At 39.5% G+C, this 14,134-nt stretch overlaps 1 protein-coding gene across 1 annotated transcript in view; it reads left to right on the top strand.

Annotated features, from left to right (window-relative positions):
- The window catches only part of AKAP10 (A-kinase anchoring protein 10), a 212,843-nt gene extending 199,954 nt beyond the window's left edge, over positions 1-12,889 (top strand). Inside the window, exon 15 of the mRNA XM_053706086.1 lies at positions 11,151-12,889. Coding sequence (XP_053562061.1) covers positions 11,151-11,156 — 6 coding nt within the window. The 3' untranslated portion in view covers positions 11,157-12,889. The remainder of the gene's footprint in view (positions 1-11,150) is intronic.
- Positions 12,890-14,134: the final 1,245 nt, after the last annotated feature.

Below are 14,134 nucleotides of genomic sequence, written 5' to 3'. Positions count from 1 at the left end.
TGATCAGATATGTAAGGCAGCGACTTGGTCTTCACTGCACACTTTTACCAAATTTTACAAATTTGATACTTTTGCTTCTTCGGAGGCTATTTTTGGGAGAAAGGTTTTGCAAGCCGTGGTGCCTTCCATCTAGGTGACCTGATTTGCTCCCTCCCATCATCCGTGTCCTAAAGCTTTGGTATTGGTTCCCACAAGTAAGGATGACGCCGTGGACCGGACACACCTATGTTGGAGAAAACAGAATTTATGCTTACCTGATAAATTACTTTCTCCAACGGTGTGTCCGGTCCACGGCCCGCCCTGGTTTTTAATCAGGTCCGATGAATTATTTTCTCTAACTACAGTCACCACGGTATCATATGATTTCTCCTATGCATATTCCTCCTTTACGTCGGTCGAATGACTGGGGAAGGCGGAGCCTAGGAGGGATCATGTGACCAGCTTTGCTGGGCTCTTTGCCATTTCCTGTTGGGGAAGAGAATATCCCACAAGTAAGGATGACGCCGTGGACCGGACACACCGTTGGAGAAAGTAATTTATCAGGTAAGCATAAATTCTGTTTTCATGCGCCCACATGCTATTTGTAGGTACACTAATTTTAAAGTACATCAAAGCCAGGGGACACATATCTCATATACAGACATTTCCACCTTTTTAGAATACATATCATATAGGTCTAATACATAAGTATATATATTTTTTATGAGATATTTTTGTCTTGTTTGAGACATACTCTTTGTGATTTTATTTCTTTGTGTGCTCAAATATTTCTTTAGCATGCATTGGCAACTTTATATCTATTAGTGCTTTGCTTTCACGCTTCTAGATTTATAGCATGCTCTGGGAGTTTGATAAGTCACGCTGGGCATGGTTTACACGCTCTAGAACGTGCATGACAGCCCCTTTTTGAAATTTCTGTATAATTATAATTTGTTAAAGGTACTCAGAAACTGTGAAGGCATAATCAGAATTTGAAAAATAACATCTGAAGTGTAAATTGATATAAAATAGAAAGCACAAAGTGCAGCAGTATTGTCATGTTATGCAGTGCTATATTGCACTGGGCTTGTCTCTCCTACACATACAGAAATTCAGGGAACGCCCCTTGGAGAAGCAAAGCAAAATCTGCCTTTTGAATATTTCACTAGGAATCCTGCAGTCCTGTAGGATCATTTTAGAATATCTCACCCTAGCGAAGATGTTTTGAATATCAGGGCCTCGTATAGCTTTATGGGAAGCAGGACATTTTTTACAGAAATTTTCCAGTTTTTTCTACTAATTAGTTCCACTTTGGGGTGCTTTTTTTTAAATTGAGGCTTCTGTTATGTAGATTGCATAGCAGCATCTTGGTCTTCTTTACTCACTTTTCTTTTGGGATAGTTTTTCACAGGAAAGTCCTACAGTATTAGTGGCTTGTAAATAGGTTCCTGCCTTAATTTTTGTTCCACCTATTTACTTGTGGATTAATTTATCCTGCGTTGTCCTTCCTTCCTTCTCTATTTTCTTGGCTATACTTTAGACTGTGATACCAGAGAGGTGAGAGGGATTAAAAGCTTGGGGAATTTTGGGTATCTTTGCCTCCTCCTAGTGGCCAGAAGTTGAATCCCAGGAGTAATGGCTCATGGACTCTTACACTCTTACCACCATTAAAAGTAATCATACATTTTAGTTTTTTATCATATAGAAAAAATAAAGCTGTAGGCGTGTTAGAAAACCATTTTCTTCCATTTCTCTAAAGAAAATGTCAGAAATGCACACCTGAACACAAGCAGAAACTTAACAAATGGTTTGGGGAATAAAAAAAAAATCTTAGCCCCTTATCTAACTTGTGTTTTTAACAAAATAGAAAGTTTCCTGGAGGTTCTTAATATGACACTGTTCGAAATACTACTCATATCTCAAATTCCAAGCAATTTTTAATTGGATGATAAAAGCATCCAACATTGTATTAAAGGTTTGGTTTGATTGGCTTAAACAGTGAAGATAAATCCCTCTAGATACAAAAGATCTCATGTCTCAGGTCACAGTATAGCAATAGGGTGACCAATCCCATAAGGACATTCTAATATTAACCCTTTGAGTGCTAAGCACTTTCCCACCTGGGTGCTAAGCTGAATTTTTAAATTTTTTATGTTTTTAAATAAAACATTTTTTAACTTTCTTTTTTTTTAAAGATCCCCAAGACTTATACCGTTGGAAAGGTTAGGCGATTACCTTTCCAACTGTGGGTCTTGGGGGTCTGTAGCTGCTTAGATGCCTGAGATACAGACTTCTAAGTAGCATGCCCCCTTTCCCTATACCTTGCATTGTCCATTTTAAATAAAGTTGCGCAGTGATGTCATCACGTCATTGTGCGTGACGTTACCGCGCAAAACGTGACGCTCTATCTGAACCACGAAAGAAAAAAATTGGGCTCCATGTCCCTTTAACGTTTAAAGTTCTAACTTTTAATTATGAATCAGTCTAATGGTGCAGAGCAATAGCTCAGTGGAAGCGTTTTAATTTAGATTTTATACTTACCCAAACACTAATCCACCGGCCGCCTACGAACCCGGAGCATTTTTTCTATTGTTGCCATCATGGCCCCTGCAGCCAACAGTAGAGCGAACATCCGTCTTCTCTCTCTTTGACAACACGCGTTCCTTCTCGCCCTGCGCATGAGCACTACATCTAGCCGACAGAAATTGCGATCCACTGCTCATATTGTAAAGCCCACTGTGAGTATTGCCCATGTGCAGGGGATGAGGGAATGCGCGCTCTGTATATGAATATGGGCGGTAAAAAATCTATTGCTTAACATGACCTACCTGCAGCGCTCGCTATCCAAAAAATAAATCTTTGGCTTCATGGGTGGATAGTGGAGCGCAAATTTAGTAAGTTACTATCTTTATTTTGAAACGCTTCTGTAGCGCTTATGCTCTGCATTTTAAGATAATAATTATTTTAATAAGATAAAGTACTTATTAATAATTAAATAAAATGAACAATGTTGGTCCCTTTAACAATAAATATCAGAAACATACCTGAGTATTCTGATCAGTTAGTAGCTTGCTCATTCACTGTGCTGTGTTACTCTTAATGCTTAAATATAGCATAATTTAATACTAACTACTGTGCAGTCCTCTGAATAAGATTTACCTACTAACCCAGATGTCCATTTCTATCGTTTGTACTATTTTGATGAAGATAATATAATGTCTCTTATTGATTGCTTATCTTATTAACAGTAAAATGTAATAGTATTTTTGTGGTCGATTTTGTTTTCTATAAAATGTTAGTTGGTTATTACTTTCAGGGATATGGAATTCCTATAGCCCGATGCCCGGGACATGCAGTTTTGTGTGCCGGACATGTGGTTTCTTATTATATTTAGTCCTGCTGTGGGCAAGCAGACAGCAGCAGGGCTAATGCTTTTTTTTTCTTTCCTTTTTCATAGCACGCAGCCGTTTCAGCGCATGTCTCACGTCTCAGCTGTTACTATGGGAGGCTCAGCTTGGTCTCTGCTTTAGTACTGCCATATTTTTAATGACAACTAATGCAGCAAATGATGCAGGCACATAGCAACATGGCATTTTTTTGTAATAAAATTATAAAGTTTGCCATGTCCCTGCATAGGTTACACACACACACATATCTAAAAAATAAAATATTATTTTTTTATTTAACCACGCCTCCTAGCCTTTCACGGTTTGCAAAGCTTACTCCTGAATTTAAGAAGTTAAAGGAACAGTCTACTCCAGAATTTTATTGTTTAAAAAGATAGATAAACCATTTATTAGCCATTCCCCAGATTTACATAACCAACACTATTATATCATCTAGTCTAGTGTAACCAAGCATTTCAATGCATATAAATAGCCTCATGAGGTTGTCTCCGTTAAGTTTTTTTTTTATAAACTAAGCTACAATTCTCATTTGGAAATCTGTTTAATCTCACTACCTACTTGCATTTGTTGATTAAGTATTGTTAGGTCTGTCTCCTTATCAATAAAAACCTTATTTAAAGTTTTGATTTAAATTATTTTGCAAATCAGGACAAGTAGATTGGGCTCCCGCTTTAGTTCCTTGGACAAGTAGTTTTTTTTTAAATTTCCACACCCCTAACTTTAATCATGAGCTGAAAGGGCATGAATTTGATTAGACATCAACCCAGAGACCACTTCTGCTTACTTGTTTGTCTCTGACTATATATTTTACAATTTATGCTTTGGCTTATACAGCACTCCAGACTCAGATCCTGTGCTCACTTTGCCTAAAGGTAATTTATTGTTCCTTGCTTAAAGGGGCCCAACAAATTCTAATCTGAGATTGACTAATTCAAAGGATAATATTAATAGTATTGTGCTATACTACTATTTTTGATGATCTCAGACAAGTATGAAATGGTTTGTACATTTTTCCGTCTTACAGTGTCTTAGAGAAATGTTACATTACATTTCAGACAACTACCTCCTATATTACATACGTAGAAATGGACTCATATCTTGTGAAATAATTTAAGTACAATGTATAGCTAGTATTCAAAATGTTCAATTTTCTCCAACATAGGTGTGTCCGGTCCACGGCGTCATCCTTACTTGTGGGATATTCTCTTCCCCAACAGGAAATGGCAAAGAGCCCAGCAAAGCTGGTCACATGATCCCTCCTAGGCTCCGCCTACCCCAGTCATTCTCTTTGCCGTTGTACAGGCAACATCTCCACGGAGATGGCTTAGAGTTTTTTAGTGTTTAACTGTAGTTTTTCATTATTCAATCAAGAGTTTGTTATTTTCAAATAGTGCTGGTACGTACTATTTACTCAGAAACAGAAAAGAGATGAAGAATTCTGTTTGTATGAGGAAAATGATTTTAGCAACCGTAACTAAAATCCATGGCTGTTCCACACAGGACTGTTGAGAGCAATTAACTTCAGTTGGGGGAACAGTTTGCAGTCCCTTGCTGCTTGAGGTATGACACATTCTAACAAGACGATGTAATGCTGGAAGCTGTCATTTTCCCTATGGGATCCGGTAAGCCATATTTATTACGATTGTAAATAAGGGCTTCACAAGGGCTTATTTAAACTGTAGACTTTTTTTGGGCTAAATCGATTGAATTAACACTTATTTAGCCTTGAGGAATCATTTATTCTGGGTATTTTGATATAATAATATCGGCAGGCACTGTTTTAGACACCTTATTCTTTAGGGGCTTTCCCAAAGCATAGGCAGAGTCTCATTTTCGCGCCGGTGTTGCGCACTTGTTTTTGAGAGGCATGGCATGCAGTCGCATGTGAGAGGAGCTCTGATACTTATAAAAGACTTCTGAGGGCGTCATTTGGTATCGTATTCCCCTTTGGGTTTGGTTGGGTCTCAGCAAAGCAGATACCAGGGACTGTAAAGGGGTTAAAGCTTAAAACGGCTCCGGTTCCGTTATTTTAAGGGTTAAAGCTTCCAAAATTGGTGTGCAATATTTTCAAGGCTTTAAGACACTGTGGTGAAAATTTGGTGAATTTTGAACAATTCCTTCATGTTTTTTCGCAATTGCAGTAATAAAGTGTGTTCAGTTTAAAATTTAAAGTGACAGTAACGGTTTTATTTTAAAACGTTTTTTGTACTTTCTTATCAAGTTTATGCCTGTTTAACATGTCTGAACTACCAGATAGACTGTGTTCTGAATGTGGGGAAGCCAGAATTCCTATTCATTTAAATAAATGTGATTTATGTGATAATGACAATGATGCCCAAGATGATTCCTCAAGTGAGGGGAGTAAGCATGGTACTGCATCATTCCCTCCTTCGTCTACACGAGTCTTGCCCACTCAGGAGGCCCCTAGTACATCTAGCGCGCCAATACTCCTTACTATGCAACAATTAACGGCTGTAATGGATAATTCTGTCAAAAACATTTTAGCCAAAATGAACCCTTGTCAGCGTAAGCGTGGATGCTCTGTTTTAGTTACTGAAGAGCATGACGACGCTGATATTAATATCTCTGAAGGGCCCCTAACCCAATCTGAGGGGGCCAGGGAGGTTTTGTCTGAGGGAGAAATTACTGATTTAGGGAACATTTCTCAGCAGGCTGAATCTGATGTGATTACATTTAAATTTAAATTGGAACATCTCCGCATTTTGCTTAAGGAGGTATTATCCACTCTGGATGATTGTGAAAATTTGGTCATCCCAGAGAAACTATGTAAAATGGACAAGTTCCTAGAGGTGCCGGGGCTCCCAGAAGCTTTTCCTATACCCAAGCGGGTGGCGGACATTGTTAATAAAGAATGGGAAAGGCCCGGTATTCCTTTCGTCCCTCCCCCCATATTTAAAAAATTGTTTCCTATGGTCGACCCCAGAAAGGACTTATGGCAGTCAGTCCCCAAGGTCGAGGGAGCGGTTTCTACTTTAAACAAACGCACCACTATTCCCATAGAGGATAGTTGTGCTTTCAAAGATCCTATGGATAAAAAATTAGAAGGTTTGCTTAAAAAGATGTTTGTTCAGCAGGGTTACCTTCTACAACCCATTTCATGCATTGTCCCTGTCACTACAGCCGCATATTTCTGGTTTGATGAACTGATTAAGGTGCTCGATAGTGACTCTCCTCCTTATGAGGAGATTATGGACAGAGTCAATGCTCTCAAATTGGCTAATTCTTTCACTCTAGACGCCTCTTTGCAATTGGCTAAGTTAGCGGCTAAGAATTCTGGGTTTGCTATTGTGGCGCGCAGAGCGCTTTGGTTGAAATCTTGGTCGGCTGATGCGTCTTCCAAGAACAAGCTACTAAACATTCCTTTCAAGGGGAAAACGCTGTTTGGTCCTGACTTGAAAGAGATTATCTCTGATATCACTGGGGGTAAGGGCCACGCCCTTCCTCAGGATCGGCCTTTCAAGGCTAAAAATAGACCTAATTTTCGTCCCTTTCGTAAAAACGGACCAGCCCAAGGTGCTACGTCCTCTAAGCAAGAGGGTAATACTTCTCAGGCCAAGCCAGCTTGGAGACCAATGCAAGGCTGGAACAAGGGAAAGCAGGCCAAGAAGCCTGCCACTGCTACCAAGACAGCATGAAATATTGGCCCCCGATCCGGGACCGGATCTGGTGGGGGGCAGACTCTCTCTCTTCGCTCAGGCTTGGGCAAGAGATGTTCTGGATCCTTGGGCGCTAGAAATAGTCTCCCAGGGTTATCTTCTGGAATTCAAGGGACTTCCCCCAAGGGGGAGGTTCCACAGGTCTCAGTTGTCTTCAGACCACATAAAAAGACAGGCGTTCTTACATTGTGTAGAAGACCTGTTAAAAATGGGAGTGATTCATCCTGTTCCATTAAGAGAACAAGGGATGGGGTTCTACTCCAATCTGTTCATAGTTCCCAAAAAAGAGGGAACGTTCAGACCAATCCTAGATCTCAAGATCTTAAACAAATTTCTCAAGGTCCCATCGTTCAAGATGGAAACCATTCGAACTATCCTTCCTTCCATCCAGGAAGGTCAATTCATGACCACGGTGGATTTAAAGGATGCGTATCTACATATTCCTATCCACAAGGAACATCATCGGTTCCTAAGGTTTGCATTCCTGGACAAACATTACCAGTTCGTGGCGCTTCCTTTCGGATTAGCCACTGCTCCAAGGATTTTCACAAAGGTACTAGGGTCCCTTCTAGCGGTGCTAAGACCAAGGGGCATTGCAGTAGTACCCTACCTGGACGACATTCTGATTCAAGCGTCGTCCCTCCCTCGAGCAAAGGCTCACACGGACATCGTCCTGGCCTTTCTCAGATCTCACGGCTGGAAAGTGAACGTGGAAAAGAGTTCTCTATCCCCGTCAACAAGGGTTCCCTTCTTGGGAACAATTATAGACTCCTCAGAAATGAGGATTTTTCTAACAGAGGCCAGAATAACAAAGCTTCTGGACTCTTGTCGGATACTCCATTCCGTTCCTCTTCCTTCCGTAGCTCAGTGCATGGAAGTGATCGGGTTGATGGTAGCGGCAATGGACATAGTTCCTTTTGCGCGCATTCATCTAAGACCATTACAACTGTGCATGCTCAGTCAGTGGAATGGGGACTATACAGACTTGTCTCCAAAGATACAAGTAAATCAGAGGACCAGAGACTCACTCCGTTGGTGGCTGTCCCTGGACAACCTGTCACAAGGGATGACATTCCGCAGACCAGAGTGGGTCATTGTCACGACCGACGCCAGTCTGACGGGCTGGGGCGCGGTCTGGGGATCCCTGAAAGCTCAGGGTCTTTGGTCTCGGGAAGAATCTCTTCTACCGATAAATATTCTGGAACTGAGAGCGATATTCAATGCTCTCAAGGCTTGGCCTCAGCTAGCGAGGACCAAGTTCATACGTTTTCAATCAGACAACATGACGACTGTTGCGTACATCAACCATCAGGGGGGAACAAGGAGTTCCCTAGCGATGGAGGAAGTGACCAAGATTATTCTATGGGCGGAGTCTCACTCCTGCCACCTGTCTGCTATCCACATCCCGGGAGTGGAGAATTGGGAAGCGGATTTTCTGAGTCGTCAGACATTGCATCCGGGGGAGTGGGAACTCCATCCGGAAATCTTTGCCCTAGTCACTCAGCTGTGGGGCATTCCAGACATGGATCTAATGGCCTCTCGTCAGAACTTCAAAGTTCCCTGTTACGGGTCCAGATCCAGGGATCCCAAGGCGGCTCTAGTGGATGCACTAGTAGCACCTTGGACCTTCAAACTAGCTTATGTGTTTCCGCCGTTTCCTCTCATTCCCAGGCTGGTAGCCAGGATCAATCAGGAGAGGGCGTCGGTGATCTTGATAGCTCCTGCGTGGCCACGCAGGACTTGGTATGCAGATCTGGTGAATATGTCATCGGCTTCACCTTGGAAGCTACCTTTGAGACGAGACCTTCTTGTTCAGGGTCCGTTCGAACATCCGAATCTGGTTTCACTCCAGCTGACTGCCTGGAGATTGAACGCTTGATTTTATCGAAGCGAGGTTTCTCAGATTCTGTTATCGATACTCTTGTTCAGGCCAGAAAGCCTGTAACTAGAAAGATTTACCACAAAATTTGGAAAAAATATATCTGTTGGTGTGAATCTAAAGGATTCCCTTGGGACAAGGTTAAGATTCCTAGGATTCTATCATTCCTTCAAGAAGGATTGGAAAAAGGATTATCGGCAAGTTCCCTGAAGGGACAAATTTCTGCCTTGTCGGTGTTACTTCACAAAAAGCTGGCAGCTGTGCCAGATGTTCAAGCCTTTGTTCAGGCTCTGGTTAGAATCAAGCCTGTTTACAAACCTTTGACTCCTCCTTGGAGTCTCAATTTAGTTCTTTCAGTTCTTCAGGGGGTTCCGTTTGAACCCTTACATTCCGTTGATATTAAGTTATTATCTTGGAAAGTTTTGTTTTTAGTTGCAATTTCTTCTGCTAGAAGAGTTTCAGAATTATCTGCTCTGCAGTGCTCTCCTCCTTATCTGGTGTTCCATGCAGATAAGGTGGTTTTACGTACTAAACCTGGTTTTCTTCCAAAAGTTGTTTCTAACAAAAACATTAACCAGGAGATTATCGTACCTTCTCTGTGCCCGAAACCAGTTTCAAAGAAGGAACGTTTGTTGCACAATTTGGATGTTGTTCGCGCTCTAAAATTCTATTTAGATGCTACAAAGGATTTTAGACAAACATCTTCCTTGTTTGTTGTTTATTCAGGTAAAAGGAGAGGTCAAAAAGCAACTTCTACCTCTCTCTCTTTTTGGATTAAAAGCATCATCAGATTGGCTTACGAGACTGCCGGACGGCAGCCTCCCGAAAGAATCACAGCTCATTCCACTAGGGCTGTGGCTTCCACATGGGCCTTCAAGAATGAGGCTTCTGTTGATCAGATATGTAGGGCAGCGACTTGGTCTTCACTGCACACTTTTACCAAATTTTACAAGTTTGATACTTTTGCTTCTTCTGAGGCTATTTTTGGGAGAAAGGTTTTGCAAGCCGTGGTGCCTTCCATTTAGGTGACCTGATTTGCTCCCTCCCTTCATCCGTGTCCTAAAGCTTTGGTATTGGTTCCCACAAGTAAGGATGACGCCGTGGACCGGACACACCTATGTTGGAGAAAACAGAATTTATGTTTACCTGATAAATTTCTTTCTCCAACGGTGTGTCCGGTCCACGGCCCGCCCTGGTTTTTTTTTAATCAGGTCTGATAATTTATTTTCTTTAACTACAGTCACCACGGTACCATATGGTTTCTCCTATGCTAATATTCCTCCTTAACGTCGGTCGAATGACTGGGGTAGGCGGAGCCTAGGAGGGATCATGTGACCAGCTTTGCTGGGCTCTTTGCCATTTCCTGTTGGGGAAGAGAATATCCCACAAGTAAGGATGACGCCGTGGACCGGACACACCGTTGGAGAAAGAAATTTATCAGGTAAACATAAATTCTGTTTTTATGTCACATATTATCACTATATACATTAATGTTAAATTATGCATTTAATTTGTGCTTTGCATAGCAGAAAATGATATAATATTAGACAATATTACACTGGCCCCCACCCAGCTACTTCATAATGCCACCCGGCTGGCAACATTTTCTGTGGAAAGCACTGAGTATGTATTAAAATATGATAATTGAATGCAATGCACATTTTAAAATATGAATCCAATGTTGCCAAGTACCATACCAGACAATGTTTTTTTCTGCCTCCTTTTTAGGCATGGAAAGGAATATTTATACCCTTTTAAACTTTGTATTGGTATAATATATATATATATATATATATATATATATATATATATATATATATATATTGCATTCATTTCATTTTAAACTATTATAATTAATAACTAAAGTAATAAAGCATTGCGTTGAAATAATTATATTAAGAAGTTCAGTAATGCAGTTTCTCTTTCATCTACTTTTATTGGCAAACTTTCTAATATCTAAACTGTATTGCATAAGAAACATGACTAAATAATGTGCCTGTAAGAGAATTTGTGTTATGAATGGCTCAAGTAACCTAACGCAGACAGAATTTAGACTTCAATATGTAAACAAAATGTACTGTAATAAGCGCAATTGTAGTTGCTGCTCTTTTTTATGGTTAAAGCAGTGGCAGTGCTTGCATTTTATTAATTGTTACTGATCACCCTAACTTAGATGTAATATTTGCTTTTTGTATATTTCATCCCTAGATATGATACTGCGGAAACCTAGCAGAGTAATCTGGTTAACTAATTGAGACTGAACTATACTCCACACTTGTGGCTATTCTTGTGATTCAGACAAGAAAAGAAAAGCAATTTAACTTATTGCAGCAGAGCTACCGCATTCCAGCGCAAAGGACAATATATAGAAGAGCAGGCCAAGTCCAACAAGTTTTGAATCATCTCCCTCATACTTCCAAAGGAGTATGCAGCACTTGTTAACATGAAGGCTTGGAGTATATGAAGTATGACCAATGACTAATGGGCCAGTGAAATGTTTTGCAGAATAAAGACAAGAAGAAGAGGTAAAAGAGAGGCCTGATGGAACCCACTTGCACAAGAATACTAATAATCCCTGGGCATGTAATTATCTTTTATTGCCTGTGCACAGAAGCCCTAAAAAATATCAAACAGATTTTGAATATTTAAGGAAAATAATTTGCTTTTTTCAAAGTAAACAGAAGAAATAAGTCTCCTTTCCCCTTGCAGTATTTATTAAATACAGTTTGGTGAATGGAAATATTAGACAAATTAATAAAGTTTTGAGCATAATTTTGGCTTTGGAGACCTTTCAACTAAATAGCTATTTATAGAAATGAAATCTTTGTTCCCAAGAATGCAGTATTTGTTCCATAAATTTACATCAAGGACATATATTCTGCTTTTTTCTGCATGTATACTTTGCCATAGTATTACATAATTCTACCTACCATAATCTGCTCATAAGATAAACGGATTATGTTGCACTAAATTCATGTTTTACGGTGTGTTACATGGTTGTGAATGCAGTTCTCATTCATCATACCTTAGACCATTCATCCCAGCAAACTACTGAGACAGATTACGTTTTTCAGGAAGAACTTTTAAATGTCAGGTTGTCTTGACATCTGACTTACAGCAGTATTTGTTTTATTCTGTATAAAGCAATGCACTTGACATCATATGAATCATATTGCTTGCTATATTTACATCATTCTAGATATACCTAATGCTTTTATGAGCAGTTCCTATGACATTGTAGCTCAATACGAATGGTGAGAAAACCTTACCTGGCACAAGTACATTAGGAATGGCTGTTACAAGAGCATGTTAGTAGTAGGGGAGATTCACAGATGTAGGTTATATCTGATTTTTCTTTTCTTTCTCTCCGTTACAGTTGAGATCATTAGTTCTCTTTTGGTGCACTTCTGTATAACCATAGCTAAACGTATACCCAAGCAAAAAAAACAAACACACAACGTGTTTGACCCATTTCTAGAGTGTAAAATAAACAAATATTTTTGTATAGCACTTGTAATACAAAGCAGCTGGCTTCGTTGTATTATGGGACATAGGGAGCAAAACCTTTCAGCAACACTCCGTTACACTGCTGTAATTTTAATGATGGAAATAATCACTTGGGAAAGAAACCCAGAGAGTTCTTGTTTTGTTTTTATGTTTATGTTTTTTTTTCCTGGAAAATCATTTATTGTAATATTATATATTACCAGTCACAGAAACAAGATTGAATACATAGATAATTGACTCCCACTGGCACTGGTAAACTACCCTATATATTGTCTGGTATTAAATAAAAGCAGGCTGTGTATAGCTGTTTTGGTACTATGTACCTCTTTCATGATTTCCTCATGCCCTTGTATTCATGTACTTAATCACTCATCTATTTAAATGTGTTAAATTGAGAGTATATAAGAAATAATATTAAAAAGTGTTGTCTATCCTTTTCATTGTGCGTTATTTTTTTCTAGTTTGTTTGTTAAAATTGATACTTTGTTTCTGTTAATTTTCTGTGTATAGTAATTTTCCAAGGTTGTTAGAAGCTCTTTATTGGAACCATTGCATTAAAACAAATATATATTCTGTGTTTAAGGCTTGCAACCCTGACAGATAGCCACACAGGAAAGCTCTAGCAGAATTGTCCAACAAAAGGAGGCATATATTATTTTAAAGATACCGAAGTTACCTTAAAGGAACATTACATCTTCCCTTTGTATAAAAAGAAAAATTGTACTTGCCTCACGCTCTCTTGAAAGGCTAAAAAGCAAAATTCTTAAAGGGATATGAAACCCAAATTTTTTCTTTCATGATTCGGATAGAGCATGCAATTTTATGCAACTTTCTAATTTACTCCTATTACCAATATTTCTTCGTTCTCTTGCTATCTTTTTATTTGAAAAGCAGAAAAGTAAGGCTAGGAGCCAGCCCATTTCTGGTTCAGCACCTGGTTAGCACTTGCTGATTGGTGGCTACATTTAGCCACCAATCAGCAAGCTCTATCCCGGTGCTGAACCAAAAATGGGCTGGCTCGTAAGCTTACGTTCTTGCTTTTTCAAATAAAGATACCAAGAGAGCAAAGAAAATTTGATAATAGGAGTAAATTAGAAAAAGTTTCTTAAAATTGCATGCTCTGATTCATGAAAGAAAAAAAATGGTTTTCATATCCCTATAAACCTGTGTTTTCAAAGTGCTACAAATTAGCATTTTTCCTAGTTTACATAATTTTCTTTTTTGGCGCCTCTAAGGAATATTTATTGTTATTGAATTTTTATTAATACCTCTTATAAAATAATCTATAACTAAAACAGTTTATTAGTAAGGCAAACATCAGTCCAATGAGAGGCAGGAAGGATAAAGTTAACAGCAACCAACCCTTTGAAGCATGCTCTTATCAACACCAATGTGAGACCGTCAAAGGAAGTACGAAGAGCACAGGAGCAGATATAGCTTCACAAAACTACAGGCTCAGGCACCACCATAGAGTGTACAGTGTAGCGAAGATATTGGCGGCATGACTAAGAGCAAGTATATGCAGGACCAGTGGTGTAGGAGCAAGGAAAATATGTTGGTTGGCGCCTGTATCCTGACATTGATTCTACTGTGGGTCGCTAACTTGGTAGCTGGAACCATGATCAAGGTAGCCATTCGCATGACTGAGGACATATGTGTTTAGAGACAGGAGCTTGTAGGTGGAT

Source organism: Bombina bombina, chromosome 3, assembly GCF_027579735.1.
Source record: "Bombina bombina isolate aBomBom1 chromosome 3, aBomBom1.pri, whole genome shotgun sequence".
Lineage (NCBI taxonomy): Eukaryota > Metazoa > Chordata > Amphibia > Anura > Bombinatoridae > Bombina > Bombina bombina.
This window is presented reverse-complemented; position numbering and strand designations above follow the sequence as displayed.